This window comes from Mus musculus, chromosome 16, assembly GCF_000001635.26.
Source record: "Mus musculus strain C57BL/6J chromosome 16, GRCm38.p6 C57BL/6J".
Classification (NCBI taxonomy): domain Eukaryota; kingdom Metazoa; phylum Chordata; class Mammalia; order Rodentia; family Muridae; genus Mus; species Mus musculus.
The window spans coordinates 19,195,518-19,217,300 of record NC_000082.6 but is presented as its reverse complement, the minus strand read 5'-3'; the positions used below and the strand labels follow the sequence as shown (position 1 = coordinate 19,217,300).

Sequence of the window (21,783 nt, the reverse complement as noted above, 5' to 3'; positions counted from 1 at the left end):
GTCAGTTGGGAGTCAGCAAAGTAACCACTGTAAAACTCTGTTCAACTCTGTTTAACTTCCTTAAAAATATATTCCTCATTCCTGTCCATACCAAGTTTTCTATGCTGTTCCATAAATACAGAGAAAAAGCCTTTTTGTTAGAGACAGATAATATTTTAGGCATGACATGGAAGACAGCTTACCTGGCACACAGTGTTTCTAAATAAGCACAGTACTGTGTGCTCCTGAGTTTTCCTACAAGTCAGAACACTTCATTCTGAAGTATTATGAATAGCTAGTAACTGGTAGCTAGGAGCTTCCTCCTGATGATTCTAAAACCTCCAGTCTCTTTTTCCTGTATTTCTTAAAGGGAGCTATTTATATTCTCCTTGAAAGCCAAATTACATTGGCTTCTGTTGTTTATGTTCTTGCACTTGCCTCTTGCCATTTGGTTATATCTGGTGTTAATTGACCTGAGTGTCTCTGTCTGGAGCCTGTCCCTCCTTGGAGGCTGGTAGACCTCTGTGACATAGGTTAGAGCAGGCTTCCTTGGAGGCAGGGAGTACTGTCTCTGGTTAGAGGAGGCCTCCTATGTCCCTAGTTAGAACAGGCCTCCCATTTCCCTCATTACAGTGGACCTCCTGGGAGACAGGCACACTACGAGATGGGGGAGAGGGGCAGGAGCACCTGATCTGTCCAGGGCAGATTTGCAGACCAGAAAGAAGATGGGGACCCAGATTAAAGTTGAAGACCAGAAGTCCAGCCTCTTTTTTGTACTTCTACATAGAGAGCCAGGTGGTATGAACACTCATAGTCCAATGCTCTAACCCATATTCAGATAATGACTGCAATGTTGATTAGCATCCAAATGTGGCCCATGTGAGTAACAAGGAGGAAAGGGACTCACTTGTAAAAAAAACAAAAAAACAAAAACAAAAAACAGCAGGTAGAATGAAAAACGGGCTGCTGGGGCAGAAAGCATCTCTGAAATAAGTGGTACACTAAAACAGAAAGAAAATAAAGTACAAACACCTGAGTTAGAAAAGTGTGTGTCTGAGACCTCCAGGTAAGCCCTTGGTGTTCTATAGAGGGGCCCTTTGATCTAAAGCTGGGTCAGAGAGATTTGAATCATGCATGGAGAGAGGAACTTAAGACTGGATGATCCTTATCTGAATCTTTCTACTCTATTATTATGGCTCTAATCTTTTGCCCATAGGAGTAGGGGAGAGCATGGTTAAAGCAGCTTCTGCAAGCCTTTCTTGTAGCAGATAGAGATAAGGACAGAGAAAAAGAACAAGGAGAAAAAGACACTGATAGAAATTTTTGTTGTGCCACAACAGATGACCTGTTCATCAAGAAAGAGGGAGTCACAGTTAAGAGACCAGAAAGGGGAGAATAGTTCATGTGAAGGGTGATCCAGGTGAAGGGCTCTCACTGTTATGTTCTTTATATTCCTCTTTGAATGCAATGCTTGAACACTGACACAAAGTGAAGAATCTCGGCCACTACCATATTTAAATCCTTTTTTCATGACTTTGTGCTACTCATGATGAGTCCTTGTCAAATAAAGAACCCAGAGCCTCTACTTTCCAGTGAGTTTAAATCCTGCCCTGCACATATTTTTTAACATGGTCTCCACATGACCTCAAAACTATTCAGCAGCCGCTGACTACTTGTCAAGCTGAAGGATGTCATTCTTCACATATAATTCAATTATTAGAATTCATAAGCATTGATTTAAACACAGTGGAGGATTATAAGCCACAGGCACAGGCATAAATCCTCAATAATGTTTTGATTTGGTAGGAAGATGATTATGAGTAATGTGAACTTTGGACTGAGAGAAATTGAAACTCAGGTGTATCATTGAATGTGGATATGTTACAAGGAGATGGAACATTCTCACTGCCTGTTGAATGGCTCCTGGGCCCACCCAGTACTTTGACTGATCTTATCACTTGTGTGCCCTAAGATCTTAGAAAGCTTTTCCCTCTTCAAGGGACACACACGTTTCAAAGACTTGAGGCTGGGACCTACTAAGCCTTTTATTAAATGTCTGACTTTAGTACAAAGTTTCATTGAACGGAAAGTGCAGTGTTCTGAGGCATCTCCCATGCTGGTGCTCCAGCAGAGATGCAAAGGGTGCTAGGTCTGTTAAAGAACTCCCCTCTGGATAACTGAATCCTAATGTGTCTAGAAATACAGGCTCAGACGAATATCACTGATGTCACTGCAGAAGTTCTAACAGCGGTCTTAAAGACTTATTCCTCCTATTGTTTGTGTCAAACAAGGGAGAATTTTGAGAGTGCCTGATGCAGGGGGAAAAAAGGTGAATCCAAAAAGCAATCTACTAAGTGTCCCAAATTTCACAAGGGCAATCAATTATAAATTGAAATGTGATGGGGATGGTCTTATCCTGTTTCTTTTAAACTCCTAAGGGACAACCTTTGGCCCTGCCTACAAGAGGGTCTTTCTCCAAAGAAACCATTTCAAATTAAATGGTTGTGAAATAGGTCACAATCTAAAGTTTACTGGACTGTACTAACTGAGTCAGTAAAGCCTCAGATGAATAGATATTGGGAAGGAAAACCATATAAGGCAATTAAAGTTACAGGGGCAGATGTCTCCATTATTAGGGCAAAAGAGGCACCCTCTGTGTGGGTTCTAACAGCAGATCTTACTGTGGAGGGTATTGGTAATCCAAGCTGTTCTAAAACACCTTTGACCTTTCTTATATGGAAGGACTCTTACGGACACACTGGAAAAGTTAAGCCCTTAATTCTTGAAGGCTTATCTAATAATCTCTGGGGAAAAGATACATTAGAACTGGCTGAAAGCACTTTTAATACTAGTGATCAAGCCTTTCAAAATGGTCTAGAGCTCATGAAAGAGAAATTACATCTTCACTTCCAATATTAGGGGCTATTGTTTCACTTCCTGAGCCTGTAAAATTTCAATAGAAAACAGATGAACCTATAATTGGTAAAGAGAAACTAAAACATTCTCAGGGATTAATAGAACAAAAACAAGTAGAACATGTTGAACCAAGCATCAGTGATTGGAACTCTCCTATCTTTGTCATTCAGAAAAAAGGTAAAAAAAATGGAGATTATAACATAATTTAAGAGTCATTAATTTGCAGATAAACAAGAGGCCTTTATAACCTGGTCTCCACAAGGCCCTGTAATTGTTATTAAACACAAATTATATTCATGTATATTAAAGATTATTTTTATTCTATCCTATTATACCAAGAAGATGGGGAAAGCTTTTCTTCTTTTATGCCTGTGCCAAACAATATATATTCTGCTCAAAGATAGCAATGGAAAGTGTTGTGTCAAGGTGTGAAAAACAGTCCTACTATGTATTAATATTATGTATTTTAGGCCTTGAATCCTTTGTAAAATAATCTCTCTATAACATTTATTTATTACATGAATATTTTCCTTGCTGATTAGGATTCTAGCAAATTAGAAGTTTTTCAACTGGCTTTGAAAAATTTGAACAATATAGGGCTCAAAGTTGCCCCTGAAAAATACAAGTAATCTTTCCTTTTACTTTTCTGGAATCTGTTATAATCCTCAAGGTCAAGCTGTATTGGAGATAGTGTACATATAACCTAAAGCACAAATTGATAAATACAGGGGAGGGAATATTGGTCTGAATATGACTCATCCTCAACATCTTACTAATATTCATCATTTACTTTAAATTTCCTGAAAACGGATAAGAGAAATACTGCAGTTCATTAACACTGGGTACCTTTGTCAGGGACTATGAAGTCACCTCTGGTGGCCTGGAAAGTTGTAATAAAAGATAAATGACAATGACAATCACCAGCCCTATTACTTAACATTGGAAAAGGTTTTGTTTGTGTCTTTCCAGGACATGGACCACAGCCTATCTGGATCCTAATGTGGCTCACCATACCCTGGACAGCTAATACCAGCAATGAAGCAAAAAAGTTGAGCAGATGACAGAGAAGATAGCAAGACCTTCTTCTGTTGGCTTAGAGCCTGACTCCAAATAATTCCTGTGCTGAAAAATATCAGGCACTGGTACATAACCCTCTCTTGATATTAGGGAAGAAGGACAGAGGACTTTGTCCTCAGCTGTTTACAAACTCCAACCAATTTTCTGATATAGGTCCCATAAGAGAAGTTTCTAAAATTTGGAATAGCACCATTCCCATGACTAGATACCCTCTTTGCTTTCATAACCATTACAATCTACTTTCCTATTCTACTATCTTTTCACTTATAATATATTGGTTGGCATAGTCTACTTATTGATCAGAAGACTCTGCTCTCCAGAAAGAAAATTATATAGAGGCAAGATCTATATGAGAAAACGCTGGCTTGACCTGGCATTCAGCCTACCTAGCACACGGAATATACAATTTTAAATTAGAAGCATGGCATACAATGCTCCTGAGTATTCACAGAAGTCAGAATACTGAATTCTGAGATAGCATGAGAAGCCTGGATCTAGCCTGCTGATATGTCTACAATCTCCACATCTCCTTTTATGTGCTTCTTCATAGAGACACATGTGGTATTAGTGCTCACTGTCCAATCTGAGATAATGTGCTAACTTATCACAATTGATAGGTTCCCTATAAATAAAATAGTTGCTTATAGAAGTAAAACAGACACAGTTATGTAAAACCCTCTCGAGCAGTTTTTCTCCATATCCTTTTCTGACCCACAAGGTATTATGTTCTTCTCAGGGGATGCCCCAGTTATTACTGCAATTACAAAAATAGGGCTGACACAGATACACACAGCCAATACACAACACAGGCACAGTAGATAAACAACTGGTAGACAACATAGGCACAACAGAAAAGAAACATACAACACGTAGGTACAAAATACAGGCACACAAACATACATGACAAATAGAAAAGAGGTAAAGACCGATAGACAGGGAGAGGGGTGTAAAATTAAAATTTTAGTTCATTCTTAGAAAGATATTTTATCTATTCTTTTTTTTCATTTTCTAATGTGACATGATGAATTTTGCTACCCTCTCTGAGGTTTCTTTAATGTATAATCAGTGCCCAATAGGATAGATAAACACACCATCAGGAGTGAAGATAAACAGACAAAATACTAAGTTTCCTTCTTCTAAGCTATTTTGGGTTTTTAACCTTGAACAGATAAACATGGTCCATATTTAGATGAAGTATGTTCTGTTTCAAAAAGTATGATCAAGGAACTTCTTCATAAGTGTGGCAAGTAGTTTGTGTTTTAGTTGATTTTATATGCTGTCAATTTAATAACAAAGATTAGCTATGGAATATGCAGAGCCAACCGTTGGGTAAGTACCCTGAGAGATTCAATACCCTTTGATCTTTATCCAAGATTTCTAAAAGAGGAAATAAAAAGAGGTGAAAATATTTGGTGATTTGTGCAGGCAAGCTGACTCAGTGAGTCAAGGTATTTGTGGAAATCCTGATAATCTGAGTTTCATCCCAGGAACTTGCATAGTAGGAGATAACCAACTGCTGCCAGATATCCTCTGACATCCACATGGGCATCACACACACACACACACACACACACACACACACACACACAAACACACAAACACAAACACACAAACATACACACCACTAACCAAAACATAGGTTGAATAATTAAATGTAACATTTAAAATTAATTGTATTTATTTTGGGGAATGTGAGAAGTGGAAAGAGAAACAGTGAACCTACAAAGAGAAGTATACTCTAGCTGCAGAAAAAGACTCTAACAGTTGTGATGGAGAGTGGTTAGGAGCTATTTAGGAGGAACCCAGAGAAGCCTGTCTCACACTAGAGTTGATAAAAAGATTCTGGGTAGGAGACTTCCCTAACCTGGAAGAAAAAGTCTAGGTGACAAAGGTCTTGAACACAGAGTCAGCTCAATTGCACCTATCTTCACAAGTTTGACTTGATTCAGCACTCAACCCATTTTAGTCCAGAGGAGCACAGTCTGGGCAGACAAACCTTAAACTATATGATGTGGAAATCCCTAGTATCCTTCCAGATATGAACATACATACCTACACTCTGAGGATTTGTTTTGTGGTCTGTGATGAAATGCATACCCAGAAAACATGACAAATGCAGAGCCTTGGAGGAGAGCAACTAATGTTGCTAAATTTAGGAACAGTCCCCTTTTTCATAAGACAATCGACTGTCCCTGAGGAGACTTCATATTCTGGGCTCTGAACCATGAAACACACATGTTCATACGATGATGCTAGGGAACCTTCAGTCACCAAGGACCAAAGGAGTCCAATGTCAGAGGCAAGACAGTGCCCAAGACACAATGGAGAGAAACTTGAATAGATCAGAGGCTTCATAGGTCACCCTCACACTAATAATGGTGCCCACACCCCTACTTGATTAGAAGCATGCGAATTTAGAAAATTGGGGTATATGGAGTGATTTTTTTAACCTAACCTTTAGCACCAGACCTGGTCATCAGAAGTTGCCTAAGCAGTTTTGTACAGTGACAATATATAGCCTGAAGAGCCAGGTAAGCTGATCTTGGAGAAATAAAAACCGATTAATCCTTGATCACTATCCTTAAATTCATATTTTCTTATTCCAATTGTCTTAGTCAGGGTTTCTATTCCTGGACAAAACATCATGACTAAGAAGCAAGTTGGGAAGGAAAGGGTTTATTCAGCTTACACTTTCTAAATTGCTGTTGATCACCAAAGGATGTCAGGACAGGAACTCAAGCAGGTCAGGAAGCAGGAGCTGATGCAGAGGCCATGGAGGGATGTTTCTTACTGGCTTGCTTTCCCTGGCTTGCCTAGCCTGCTCTCTTGTAGAACCCAAGACTACTAGTCCAGAGATGGTGCCCCCCCCACACACACACACAAGGGGCTCTTCCCCCTTGATCACTAATTGAGAAAATGCCCCACAGCTGGATCTCATGAAGGCACTTCCCCAACTGAAGCTCCTTTCTCTGTGATAACTCCAGCCTGTGTCAAGTTGACACACAAAACCAACCAGTACACCAATATTACCATCATTATTGGGAGCTGAAAAAGGTGTAGGACTGTTCTCTACTGTTCTAGCAAGCTATGTCAGTTCTGGAGTTACAGGTAAAAGATATGGAATTTTGGATCAGAGAACAAGAACAGCTTATCAGTTGCAGAAATACATGTACCAGCATTTTAGTACAAATTCCACAAGACAATGCGAAGAGAACATTGTCTCTGCACAGCCAACATTGGAAATGTCATCTTTTTGACATAGTTTTATGGTGTCTATACATTCCAAGTGCGGTCACATTTCAAACAACCTCAGTAGGGTAAATACAGAACAAAAGCAATCATGCCTTTGCTAAAGACACTTGAGCAGATTCTTCCTAGAAGTCACAATAGTTATAAGTGAAATGAAATGCTGGACAATTTTTCAGTCCCTGAACTCCATGAAAATATATACACTGGTTTGCAGCAAACATATTAAAAAGTAAAATAAGTAAGCATGTATCTGATCTAAAAGAGGGCCAAAATACTCAAGTGGCCAGGAATTTCATTTTGCTATGTCCTGAGTGGTGCTTGCTATAACTGTTGAAATGAAATATCAAAACCAGAAGCATATCAAAGATCACAAAGAACTGCAACTCTGAACTTAAGCAGATTAGTTTAATGTGTGTGTATGAGAGCTTGAGCTTATGTGTGTTCACTATGTTATTGCAGTTGCTTGTGAGGCCTTATGGTGTCCGATGCCCTGGACTGGAGTTACTGGTGGTTTTGAGCCACCTCCTGTAAGAAACCTAGGACTTTTCCAATAGCAGTATACATTTTAAACTGCTGTGCCATCTGACTATCACATTTTTTTTCTTTCTTCAGAGATAGAGTGGCCCTCTGGTGCCAAGCTCAGTTGGTTTTGCAATCCTGGGATTAGGTGATGCTCTTCCATCAGTCTCCAGTAGTCTACTGCTAATTCACACACCATGTTTTTTTGCTTTATACAGAGTATTTTGAGTCTTCCCAAGACAGAAAAAAATAGTAAATGTTGGTGAATTTGTCAAAAACCTTGGTCAAATTGTAAATTGTAGACAAGCACTGACATATCACATACACTCCATTAATAGGTATACTTGACGTTAATGTCATAAAAGTCTATGTGAAAGCTTTTGAGATAACTCAGTAGTCTTGCACTTATGCCTCAAGATACCCAACAGTAGGGTGAGGGAAAATATAGTGCCCACCTACAGCAGGAAGACAGGACATCAAGTGAGGGATGGGGTTGCTATTTCAAAGTCACATCTCTGACCCATAATTGTTCCTGTCTGAAATAATTACAAGAATGAAAATGGAGAGGAGCCTGAGGAAAAGAAGGTCCAGCAACAGGCCCAAAGTGGGATCCTGTTGTGCCCACCTTGGCCGGCAAGGAAGTCACAACACAGTCGGATTCTTCTTAACAGCCTTTAAGGCAGGAATGCCTGGATGCACCCCAGGGAGCAGGACACCGAGGGAGCACTGCTTATATGCACCCCAGCACAGGAGAAGGCTCCGTGGCCCCCTGGGATTGGTCAGTTTGCCAGCACCTAATTTGTATGCACCCGCTTGGGAGGGGTTGGCGCCAGATTCAAGCTAGCACCTGTGCAGTGGTGTTGTTTACCACAAAGGCACACCGGAAACCGGCGCCATCATAGAGTTGGCTTCCTACATCTCCCTCTTTTTTGTTTAATAAAATGAGGCTGGTCTAGGCCTGAGCAAATCTGTCTATTGGCCACAGCTCCTGTCTTAGGTCGATCCTCTAGCATCACAGCCTTTCCCATCATAAGGTTACCCTATCGCCTCCAGGCCCCTTGTCTTAGGTTGGTCTGTGCACGAGGAAAGTTGCCCGCCTCTGAATACCATGGATCTGTGTGACTACAAGTGCCAAATGACCTAGGGCAAACTCTTAATTTTTAAAAGAGGCCAGCCAAATATTAGGAGATGTGCCATCTTCAATTGCCAACAAAGCTTGGTAGACCACTGCTTTATGCTGAGCATGCTCTCTTTTTAGTGGACACAATAGCCAGATGCAGAAGACACACCCCAGGAGGACCACTGCTCCCCAGGCCAACATTTCTTCCCACTGCTTAAAAAAGGAGAAGGCATTGGTGATCCAGGAGGTGAAGTCTCCCAGGGTGACAGGGTAGAGTTGAGTGCCATTGAGTTTGGCAATCTGGAGGAGCAACTTTCTGGACAGCTGCTCTACCTTAGCTGACCAATTTCCTTTAAGATAAGCAATTTTCATGTCAGCCTTTCTGGTACCCAAATCGGATGTTCTTTATCCTGTGGAAAAACACAAACAGCTCCCCTAGATCTCGAAATAACGGGATCTGGGCCATACCATTTACCAGTTAAGACATCGTTCCATTTTACATCATGTTGAATTACAGGTGAGGTCATGGCAAGCCTGTCTGCAGCCGAGCGACCATGATCACCCAAAATTTAAAAATTTAAGGTTAAATAAAGCTAAAGATAATTGTTCTTTGGGTGCTCGTCCGTAGGCAATACCTTTTTTTGTTTTTGTTTTTGTAACAGTTCTTTCAAGGTGTGATGTGCTCTTTCCGCAATACCTTGGCCTTGTGGGTTATAGGGAAGGCCAGGGTATGACTAACTTGCATAGTTTCGCAGAAGACTTGGAAGGATGTTGATGTATATGCAGGTCCATTATCAGTTTTTAAATTAGCTGGTTTTCCCCAAGCTGCCCATGTGTCTAAGCAATGGCTAATAACATTGTGGGTTTTTTCACCAGACATAGGTGAGGCACACATGATACCTGAACAGGTGTCAATAGAAACATGGACATATTTTAGTTTTCCAAAAGCTGGAAATTGTGTAACATCCATTTGCCATATTTTTAGAGGGATCAATCCATGAGGGTTAATCCCAACATGGGGATGGTGATGAAACTGCACGCATTGTGGGCATTGCAATACAACAGTTCGGGCTGAAGCACGGAAAATATTAAATTTTTGCTGTAATGTGGCAGCAGGGACATGATACAATTGATGAAAACCTTTTGCAAGCTCTAATGGAGTAACATGAAAAATGAATTCCATATGGGTACTTGCATCTACCAGGGCATTCCTTTCAGTCATAGGGCCTGGCAGAGTAGAATGAGCCCGAATATGCTGAATAAAAAATTTACTTTTCCTATTCCAAATCAAGTTTTGTAATTCTAAGAAAATGGCACATACAGGGCTGGTAGATTTGATGGGTCCTGCAACTTCCAATGCTTTTACTACATTCACTACATATGCTGAATCAGACACTAAATTAAAGGAAATTTCAAGCCTCTTAAATACTTCTAATACGATTTTACATTCAACTAGTTGTGGGGTACCAGGATCATATTGAAATAAAACAGGGTTTTGAGAATTAATCACATAAGCACCAACATCTGTTTTAGAACCATCTGTATAAATATCCAATGCACCTGGTATGGGTTTAGATGCTGTAACCTTTGGAAAAGTCACTGGATGTTCAGTAAAAAATTGTAATAAGGGATCTTTATGATAATGATTATCTAATTCCCCATCATAACTACAAAGTAACAGAGCCCATTCATCAACTAAAGAGCTCAGGGTTTGTATTTGGTTAGCATCATATGGTGTAATAATTTTTTTGGGGGGGGCTCCAAAATGTTGAATGCATGACTTAATGCCCAAGATTGCTAAATGGGCTACAGCGGTGGGATAATATTCAAGAGTTTTATTAGGAGACACATGAGGATAAATCCACAATAGTTGACCTGATTTCCACACTACTCCGGTTGGTTGGCGAAACATCTTCAGGACACACAAATGTATGTCCTCTCCTTCTTTCCATCTACATAATTTAGCTTTTTCTAAGCACCTCTCTACCTTTCCTAAGGCAACTCGGGCCTCAGGAGTGAGGGCACGGGGGGAATGACAATTAAGGGTCACCTTTCAGCATATCAAAGAGTGGAGTTAATTCAGAATTGGGTAGCCTCACATATGGGCGTATCCAATTTATATCACCTAACAATTTCTGGAAATCATTTAATGTTTTTAAATGATCTTTGCGCAATTCAATCTTTTGAGGTGCTACATAATGCGAAGTAACTTGGGTACCTAAAAACTCTCCTAAATTTCCCATCTGAACTTTGTCAGGTGCTACAAATAATCATTTCTTTTCTAATTCTTTTACTAATTCTATATAAGCTTTATCTAAACTTTCTTTATTATTAGAAGCAAGGAGGATATCATCCATATAACGCACTATCCTCACTTTTGGAAATGCATCATGGGCAGGCTGTAAGGCTTCTCCTACAAAAAGTTGACACATAATAGAACTATTGGCCATGCCTTGAGGTAAAATGACCCCTTGATACCGTTTATCAGGCTCTTCATTATTTACAGAGGGGAGAATAAAAGCAAAGCACTCGCTATCACACAATGCAAGGGGAATAGAAAAAAATCCTTAATATCAATTATTATTATAGGCCAATCAGCAGGCAGGCTAGAGAGCAGGGGCAGGCCTCTTTGTATTGGGCCCATAATTTGCATTTGACTATTAATAGCTCTAAGATCATGTAAAAGCCTCCATTTACCTGATTTTTTTCTTGATTACAAATATAGGGGTATTCCATAGTGACTGGGAGGGTTTAATATGTCCTAATTCCAATTGTTCCCTTACTAATTCCCTGGCTGCTGCCAATTTTTCAGAGGAAAGAGGCCATTGAGGAACCCATACAGGTTCCTCTGTTTTCCAAGTAATGGGTATACTGCCCTAAACGGCCCCTAGGAAAAACCCAGTTTTTTTTTATCTAGTTTAAACTTGGTTGGTACTGGCATAGTACTGCCTTGTAATGACTTTCCCAATCCTTTACCTAGACATAATTTCTCGAGCTTGTGGGGAATACTCATTAGTTAATCTAAGATCCATCTTGGTTAAGACATCCCTGCCCCATAGGGTCACAGGTATGTCCACAATGTAGGGGAGGAATTTTCCTGACTTAGCTTCCTCATTTTTCCATGTCAATTCCTTAGTACTAATAAGAGGGGCAGTCTCATAACCCAGACCACGCAGGCTTTGAGATGATGTCTGCAAGGGACACTTTGACGGCCAATCATGAGTGGAGATAATACTGCGATCTGCACCAGTGTCTAATAATCCTAAAAGGATCATCCTTCAATCTCTAAAGCTAACATGAGGCGATCTCCTAATTCCATTGATAAGAAAGTGAACCGAGAACCTGTAGAACCTAGTCTGCTCTCTCCTCTTATTTTATTATTTGCTGGGAAATATTTATGTAAACTGGGTAATAGCAACAATTGAGCAATTCTATCTCCTGGGGAGATAGCTGAGATGCCAGCAGGGGAGGCTACCAAAACCTTTACAATTCCAGTATAGTCCAGGGGTTATCTGTAATCCTTTTAAAGCAGAAGATGAGCGGCCAAGCAATAGTCCTACAGTATCTTTGAAAAGGGGGCCTTTAAAATCTGTATCTATGGGCTGTACCCCCATCTGTGGGGTTAATACGAGTCTGGTGGTGGAGTGGAGGTCCAATCCTGCAGAGCAAGTAGTGGCTCTCGGTGGTCTCTCGGATGATGGAGAGGTGGCCAAGGTTTCTTCTAGTCATTCTGAAGAGCCCCATATATTTAAGGGCCCTGGGGACGTGGGCCCTGCTGTCCATTTTTTGGCCTGGTGCCACCATATCCTGCTTATAATGGTCGGCCTTCTATATCCTTTGTAGATCTGCATTCATTAGCCCAATGTTTTCCCTTCCTACATTTGTGGCATAAGCCCGACTGTCTAGGTTTATCTAATGCAGCCCGTTTTTCATTTTCAGGGCAGTTTCTTCTAAAATGTCCTCTTTGGCCACACTTATAACAAGTATCATTATTAGATCTAACCAATTGCACTACAGCTGCCGCTAGGCCTGCATTGGTTAACGGGCCCCCTAGTTCTCTGCAAACCTTCATCCATACTTCTAAACCTTTATGTTTATAGGGTGTAATGGCTGCTCTGCATTCCTTAGTGCATTGCTTATATACTAGCTGTTTGACTAAAGGCATAGCTGTATCAGGGTCAACAAAGATTCTAGTAGCTGCCTCAACTAGGCATGCTACAAAGTCTGAAAATGGTTCTGTGGGACCCTGCAAGATTTTTGTAAGATTGCCTGAGACTGTGCCTTTGTTTGGCAATGCCTTCCAGGCTTTGGTAGTTACCTCATTTATTTGGGCATAGACTGCTTTAGGATAATTTGTTTGATCTAAAGCAAAACGTCCTAAACCCAGCAGCATGTCTGCATCCCAATGTCTCTGAGGATCTTGTCCTGTAGCTAAATTGGCCGCTGCCTGACTATTTGCATATTCATAAGTCAAGGACTTCCAGTCTAAATATTGCCCGGACGACAAGCAAGCCCGAGCCACATTTTTCCAGTCCCCAGGGGTGAGGCAATATTTGGCAAGCGCCTCAATTTGTGCAACCACAAAAGCTGCACCCACCCCATAAGTACAGACTGACTCTGCCAGTTGCTTAATAGTTTTGAAATCCACTGGCTCATGATACCGTTGCACTTGGCCATCAGCAAAAACAGGGTAACTTAGACCAACTTCTTTCCAAACCTCCAGACAGAATGAGGTACCTGGTTTAGCAGCCATGGTGGGCTCCTTTCTTTCTGTGTAATTAGGATTGAAAGGCAGAGATGTCAGCACTTTTGGTTTTATTCTTTTTTTCGCTGATACTCCCTTTTTCAATGGATTGGCTCTATATGGCCAATCCGGATCATACCTATCCCTCTCATACTGAGCTGCCTCTTCCTCTAGGTCAGCTTCATCATCCTCACTAAGCTCTGATCCACTGGAGTCAGAACTTGATAGACTTAGCGATAAGTCTTTTAAAGAGGGATATACTTTTGCTAATTCCTTTTCTTTATTACTGTTTCCTTTTCCTTTTGTATTTGTCTTTTCTCCCTTTCTTTTCCTTTTTCCTTTTCTCCCCTTTTCCTTCCTTTACTCATATGTTCCTTATCTTCCTCTGACATGCTTTCTTGTTGTTCCGTAAGAATTTTCTGACCTACCTTAACTACTTCTATCAAACAAAAGCAGAGGCCATAAATTACAAAAAAATGAAACAACGATAAGAGCTACCCACACTGGGTCCATGGGCGAGAAAAACATATCCCCTCTTTTAACCGGGGATCAATTTGGGAGACTTACCAGTACCACAGTTCCCTGGCTGAAAAGTTCTGAATCCGCGAGGTTGTTGTCCTCGGGTCCCCATTGAGCCACCAGTTGTTGCACCCACCTCAGCTGGCAAGGAAGACACAACATGGTCGGATTCTTCTTAACAGCCTTTAATGCAGAAACGCCTCGATTCTGCTACGGGGGGCCCCGGGCACCCAGGGAGCACTGCTTATATGCACCCCACCTCTTGGATTCTAGCTCACTTTAGACCCCAACTAATATATATATATTCTGCCTTCCTTTTCCTTAAATTCCTGTTGATGCCAACAGAATAGGAATACTTATAAGAGGATTCCTGACAATTTCCTCAGAAACCAAAAGAAGAAGAAAAGTCAACACGGGAGCACTGTTAACTAGACAGCAGCACAGAGCCAGCAGATAATAAATGCTATTTATTGTCCCAACACTCCTAGTGTAGAACACCATTCCATTTCACACAAGAAAGTTGAAGTCCATGCTTGAAAGATCCAACATGATCTCACCATTACAACTTCTGTGAGCCATATAGAGTCACATCCTGCAAGGCTCTTCAATGACTCAGGAAATGGCCAAACAGGAGATGAATAGGCTGGGCTATTCTGTCCAAGAAACAGTTGATCTTATTTGACCTAAGTGCAGAGTTCATGGGCCACCTTAAAAACTGAATTAGAAAGCCATTTCACACAAACACACACACACACACACACACACACACACACACACACACACACAGACCCTGAATTCATGCTTTCAGTGGCTCTTTTCTTCCTGACCACTTGGGTGAACACATGAAAACCTCTGGACACTTGGAAGATGTTTCAGAGCTCCATATTATTCCTTTGGCACTTAGAAAACTATGCTCATCTATTTTTTTCTTCACCAGTCCCTAGGGACACGACCAAGCTGGCCACTACCCAGATGTTCTCTGATAACTTGCCTTTATGTTAAATAGCCAAGTAGTTTATTTACCAACCAAATCATGTTTATATTACATTCTATGTTGCTTATTTCTATAGTATTTTCTACAATGTTACTTAATCACAATGGATTTTTCATACAGAGGAGAATTTTGAAGATTATGTAGGCTGGTCCTGCATTGACTCACTTAGTTTTCATGACTCCTCAGCTGACTCTTGTAGGCTGCTCTGTTGATTGTCTGGCATGTTACCAGGCATTTGTGTCCCAGGCCTATTCTAGTGTCGAGAAGAGTGGAATATTGTAACTGATGAAAGGAAAAGTGACAGATTGCCCTTGTTTCTGACTTAAATGTTTTGCCTTAAGTAGGAAGAATCCTGTAATTTAAGAAAAATTAACTACTGAGGAAGTAGTTTCCATTTAAAATGAAAAGAAGAATGCTTTCTTTATTTAGTAACAAACAAGAGCTGGGTTTATGCTGCTAATAGACTAATAAATACCTTTTCTACAAGTCTTTAACCAATAGAAAATTGTCACACTGATGAAATTTAAATAAAGTAAGGAAAAAGAAAGGAAAAATCAACTGGCAGCCTCAATGCACTAAGTAATCTTCCACTGTAACTTAGTAATCATGGGGAGCTGGAGAGCTTTTTCGGTGTTTAAAGAATGTTCTGTTTCACAGAAGACCCATTTGGTCCCCAGGACACATGTTCTAGCTCCAGAATATGTGGCAGCCTCTTCTGGTCTCTAAGAGCACTAAATTCACAAACAGAAACTCACATGCATACATACACATGAAGAGTTCTTTATTTAAAAATTATCTTGGGAGATGAAATCAAATTTCAACAAAACCTATTTATTGATTCTTATCATTAGCTTTTTGTATGAGCTGAGTGTTAGTCTTTATCATTTGAGCATTTTAATGGCATGCTATGTTGTAGAATGTCAAGAAAAGTATTCAATGAGTGGAAAACATTCTGTAAATGACTCCTGGGTAGCTGTGGGTTTTCAGAGTGCACAATGTGAGTCAATTACAGTAATAGCACGAAGAGGATAGGGAAGGCATAACCCTGGTGTTAATGTTAGAATGAACAGACATTTGCAGATCAAAATGAAAGGAAAAATAAAGTAAGAATGAATGGTCAGAATAGTCAGAATGAGTAGGCAAAAATGAATAGAATACGGGCAGTTTCAGACACAGAGGAGAGAAAATTAATAAGAAATATACATATTTTGAACCACATGGAGTGCTGGTGAACTACAAAATGGAGAGAAGGATAATTTTGTCTTTTGCATTATAAATTTCAGGAAACTATGAAGGTGAAAGCCTGAGTAGTCTACATTCTAACATGGAAAACAAAGAGATGGATAATTTGTGACTCTTCTTGGGTATATGTATATATAAAAATAGGTATGTATGTATGTGCAGATAGATAAATAAAATAGTGGACAGATACTATATTGTAAGAAAACACATATGAATGAAGTGGAAATGAGTTATATCTCTGTGGGTTGAAATTTGAAGAGAATTCTCTGTGGAGCATTCTTTCATAAGGCAAGAAGTGCCCCTTGTCCTTGGTTCTAAAGAAGCTGACCAAGTAGAACAATATGTTTGTGAGGGGAAAAAAAAAACACTCAGCCTGTAAAATCAAGCCAAAATCAAGGGAATCTATGTCATTCAACAAAGACACCTGAATTAATATGTCATTTTGCATTTGTTTGGGATCTACTACACAGCTGTCAGCATAGAGAGTATCAGAAATAGTGCAGAGAGTACATGGTGTTGAATCAACTCCATGGGGTACCTGCCTGACAAGAAGACAAGCCTATAAAAGGATTACCACCCACTGCTTCTCAAGTGAGGTCATAGCTCCACCCATTGTAGCTAGCTAGTAGTTTGATTCAGCTCAGCTGTGAGAGAACAGGACCAGGTGCTGGCCCCATAGGTTTTGGGTTGGGTTTTAGTCATTGTGTTATGTTTTCGGCGGTGGAACCAAGGTCACTGTCCTAGGTAAGTAGTTTCAAAGCTTCTTCCTAATAAGCCCAGCCCTTGTTGTCTTGCAAGGGTCTTTTTTCTCTCTGGGAAAAATTTCTCATCTGCTCTCCACTGTGGCTAGGAGAGGTGGGTGGACCATTTTAAAGTAATCAGAAGGAAGAACCAGAAGAGTAGAATCAGCTGGCTTTACATTCTTATAGATATACTGTGATCTCAGGGGCATTAGATACTGTATAGCCAAAGTGAATGGCACCGTCCTTGTTCTCTGGAGGATTGATAATTTGGGACTCTGGTCCAGGTCAAAGGGGGGGGGGGGCACTAGGACCTTCATGGAGTCCACAATATCTTTATAAGTTGTCCAAGATTAGATCTAGAGGTATAAGCACAGGTTACAGAGAGTGAGGTTATCTAAATTAGATCCACAGAAGCATAGTGACAGAGTAGTCTTGTAATAATGTTGAGATCTCTGTTCTTAAACTGGGCTGCTAAAGTCCTATGAACATAGAGACAGCACTGACTAGTAGAGTAACCAGATACTGGTCATTTGATAATCAGGGATTCTGTCTACAAAGCTCTGTAATCCTGGATCTTGCTGTTTCACATTTCCATTGCCAGCTTCTCGTTTTCCTCAAATGGCCTAGTATATGCAGGAGATCAGGAATGAGGGACAAACTTGGGGTTTTGGAATACTACCTTACTGTCATGGAAGGATGCTGTTTCAGTGAACAAGTGGCTGCTGTGCTCTACCTCCTGAGGAAAGAAAACTCTAGAACATAGTGAAGAGTATTGTGATCAGATCAAAATGTGCAGTAGGCACCAACCCCAGAGTAGCCTCAGATCTTTTCTGGATGGAAGCCACTACATATTGGAAAAGCTGAATGGATTTATATAGAGAATTTGCTGTCCAAGATAACTAGAGACTCAGTGTCCCCAGGTGCTGGGGATAAAGAAGGGACCTACTCAATCGAAATGCAGTCTGAAAAAAAAAAAAGAGTGGGATCTACCCTGTTTACCAGAGAGCTCTGATCACCACAGGAGCAAAGAGGAAATAACTGCTCTGGGGAAGGTGATCAGATGTGGTCCAAATCCCCAGTTATATTAAAAACAATGGGGTGGATAGAGCAGAGCCATATCTGCTGATAGTGGAAATGAGGCAGAAAGGAAGAGTCAGGTATATGTAACTTGAGAGTATGTTTTGAAAAAGTTAGTGAGAAAACTGTGTGTACTCAACTAGGCTCAATGGGGCAGGTGAGGAAAAGGAAAAAGTGCCAGGTAAAAAGCGTGGCCAAATTGAGCAGTCACTGAGATTTTGATGTTTTTATATTGTCTCCTGAACCAATCCCTTCTTTTATTCGCACAGGTCAGCCCAAGTCCACTCCCACTCTCACCGTGTTTCCACCTTCCTCTGAGGAGCTCAAGGAAAACAAAGCCACACTGGTGTGTCTGATTTCCAACTTTTCCCCGAGTGGTGTGACAGTGGCCTGGAAGGCAAATGGTACACCTATCACCCAGGGTGTGGACACTTCAAATCCCACCAAAGAGGGCAACAAGTTCATGGCCAGCAGCTTCCTACATTTGACATCGGACCAGTGGAGATCTCACAACAGTTTTACCTGTCAAGTTACACATGAAGGGGACACTGTGGAGAAGAGTCTGTCTCCTGCAGAATGTCTCTAAGAACCCAGGTTTCTCCTTAGCCTGGGAACCCTGCAGCTTTTAGAGACCCAGGGTGGGGTCTCTTCTTTATATTAGCTATCTTAACCCTTCTTTCCTGCCCACTGAATATTAAATAAAATATCATTAGTTAATCAGAAGTATTATTTTGTCCCATTTGTTCTCATTATATATTTAATTTTCAACCCTTTGAATTTACAATATGGGAGGGAGGATCATGGTTACCAGTGAGAAATTAGTTCACATTTGAAACATACTGAGAGTATCACCCAAGCAGTGACCTTTCCCCTGTTCTTCACTGTTCTCTGAGTCTTGCAATGTAAGGACACCCATTTAGAATGCATATCAGGTAAGATATTGGTTTTAGAGTTAAACAATTAATTTAATATATAGAAATCCCCCAAATGTGTGAGTTCTTGCAATAAACTTACAGAATTTTATTATATGCTTCAGAACATTGGTGTTCATGGCCATCAATACTGGGACATGTGATGGGATAAACACTCAAGCATAATAACTGTGTCTAGTAAGAAATACATTCAACCTGATCCCAGAAGGGGAATCAAATAATTGTGCATAGGCAGTGGATTCAGAGTCAAAGACTACTCAAGGTGATGTCAGGTGAGGTTAAGGAAGACTAAATGTGACTTGGGAGCTAAAGTCAAGTCATTTTCTTGGGTAAACTTAGGTGTAACAGACATGATTTTACTGTCCAAGTCCTCTCATGTGTATCAGCATGCCAGTGTGCACTGGCCAACCACAGTCTTTGAAACTGACATTCAACCTTCTGTAATCCAGTCTATATCCAGGTCAATATGTAATTAGTATGCAGGATTTGGAGTCATCATCCTCTTCAGCTCATAAGCAATATAGACACTGAGTACATTCAGAACTCTTTGGTGGGTTGTACAGTCCCATAGCATAGTCTTCAAAATCAGGAACATTCTTCTAAAATGAGTCAAAGTAACAGTTGACAAAATAGACCTTGATCTGGGGCATCCGAATTCCAAGTTTCTGAGCCAGGAGGAACTTTTGGGATCTGGGCCCTACATTCCCTTTCTAATGCTAGGCCATGAAAATATCTGTGCCTAATAGTTGAAAGTGAAAATCCTGGGTACCCTCACAGTAATGTTCCTTGTTGGGGACAATGGCAACACTCATCCATACCCATCTATTTCTCAGAGACTCATCGTCTTGTTTCAAGTTTTCACTGATAAGTTTGAACAGAAAAAAAAATAGGAAACACAGAAATAGTAATGTTCCCATATCCCAACCAAGCAGACTCTAACATACATTTTACCTGGATTTTTATTCACAACTATAACTATAATTATATAATTATAGCTATAATATAACTATAACTTTAACCATAACAGAAAATTCTTTTCTATATCATGTTAAGAAAGCTCACTCCAGAACTTATATCCTGTTAGCTAAAATTATACCTCCGGGCTTAAAAAGAGAATGTCTAAAAAATAATCTCAAAAGAAGTTATTGATTACTTCCATTTCTTCATAAAATGGTCAACAAATGGGTATGCATCGTGATCCTACGTTGTTTAGAATAATATTATTGGCAATGATTCTACCATGTGAAAGAAGATGAAATGAGGATTAATACTTATGGCTGTGTGTGTTCTCCAACTGTTCTCTCCTGAAGTGCCTCAGATGTCTCTCTTTGCTCTTTGCCAGACATGAGCTGGAGAGATTGAGTTAGTAGACTCCAGACTTTGCATAGATTCAATGCATCTGGTGGTCTACTCAAGCTGTCACTGAGGGCTCTTCTCTATTCCTTCTTATCCTCTGAAAAGCTTCTTCCATACAGGGTATGGAAAATTCATGGATGATTTTCTGGCAAGGCTTGTTAAGAGGACATATGGAAGCTGGGAAGAAGGATATTACAGTGATGTCACCACCATCCTAGGATCACCCCCACCTACACACACAGATGCAACTGGAAAATAAGGTACATGCAGAGTTTTTTGCATTAGACTATATCAGTGTTGGGTGTTCGGAGGTGGAACCAGATTGACTGTCCTAGATGAGTGACTCCTCCCTCCTTTGTTATTATTGTCTCCAAGCTTTGAGGTGATTTTTGTTGGATAATTTCTCATTATGTATTCTACTTCATGCCTAAACTTCACTCTAGGTGAATAATCTCTTTCTTCTCTACATGCTGTCTCATTTCAGACTGCTCCCTGTAGCCTTTCAAGTCTAATCTCAAAGAAAGGGGGCTGAAACAGATAAACTGTCAATGTCTGTCTATAATTCTGTTGGGATATGCAGGACTTTGATAAATGCTCCTTTGTACTATAACTTTTGAATGTCTAATTTTTCTGGTGAACTTTATGAGGAATAAATTGAATTGCCATTTCATGGGGAAGGAAAACCAGAGACATAGAGGGAGACATAGCTGTTGAATTTGTAGAGCACAAAACACTCAGCATCAGAGCTTTGAGAAGAACATGTTAAAAGCCAGATAACCTGTACAATGGAACTCAAGATTAAGTTCCTAGGACAGTTGGGATATAGAATGAACCCCAGCACCTCCATGGAAAGACAATGGACAGAGAAGCATCCAACCTATAACTCAGGAATTTTAATAAGGAGTAGAAATGGAAAAGAGCACTGGGCATAGAAATTCAAGAGAGGAGAGAAATTATCACAGGGAATCTTGGCTCCTAGATCTCTCTAAAAGACTGCTTAGAAGATACAGCAACTGAGTTCACATAGATATGGTCCTGAGCATGAAAATTATGCAACTCAAACAGAGATGTGAATCATCTTTCATTCTGCAGAATAAGAAATAGTTCAAGCAAGTACATGCTATGCTTGTACCCAGGAGGCACAGATTTGGGTAAAAACAAACTCAGGGGTTTACAGTTTAGGTTGCTTATAGTAGAGTTTTTCCATCAGAACTGTCCTGAGGGTGGGGTAGGAAGACTGCAGATATACATAAAATCCAGAGAGGATATAAGAGCAGGAAAGAGAGGGCCAGGTGTCTGTATTTGAGGTCAATGGC

General features: G+C 40.3%; 1 pseudogene, 2 gene segments (V, D, J or C) and 1 further gene; all 4 read left to right on the top strand.

Moving 5' to 3' along the window:
• Igl (immunoglobulin lambda chain complex) overlaps positions 1–21,783 on the top strand; it is a 233,987-nt gene that overhangs the window by 43,544 nt on the left and 168,660 nt on the right.
• On the top strand, positions 17,066–17,103 carry Iglj2 (immunoglobulin lambda joining 2). The segment is given in 1 exon segment: positions 17,066–17,103. A coding segment is annotated over 1 exon segment (38 nt).
• Iglc2 (immunoglobulin lambda constant 2) lies at positions 18,449–18,765 on the top strand. The segment is given in 1 exon segment: positions 18,449–18,765. A coding segment is annotated over 1 exon segment (317 nt).
• On the top strand, positions 20,765–20,806 carry Iglj4 (immunoglobulin lambda joining 4; annotated as a pseudogene). The gene is given in 1 exon segment: positions 20,765–20,806. A coding segment is annotated over 1 exon segment (42 nt).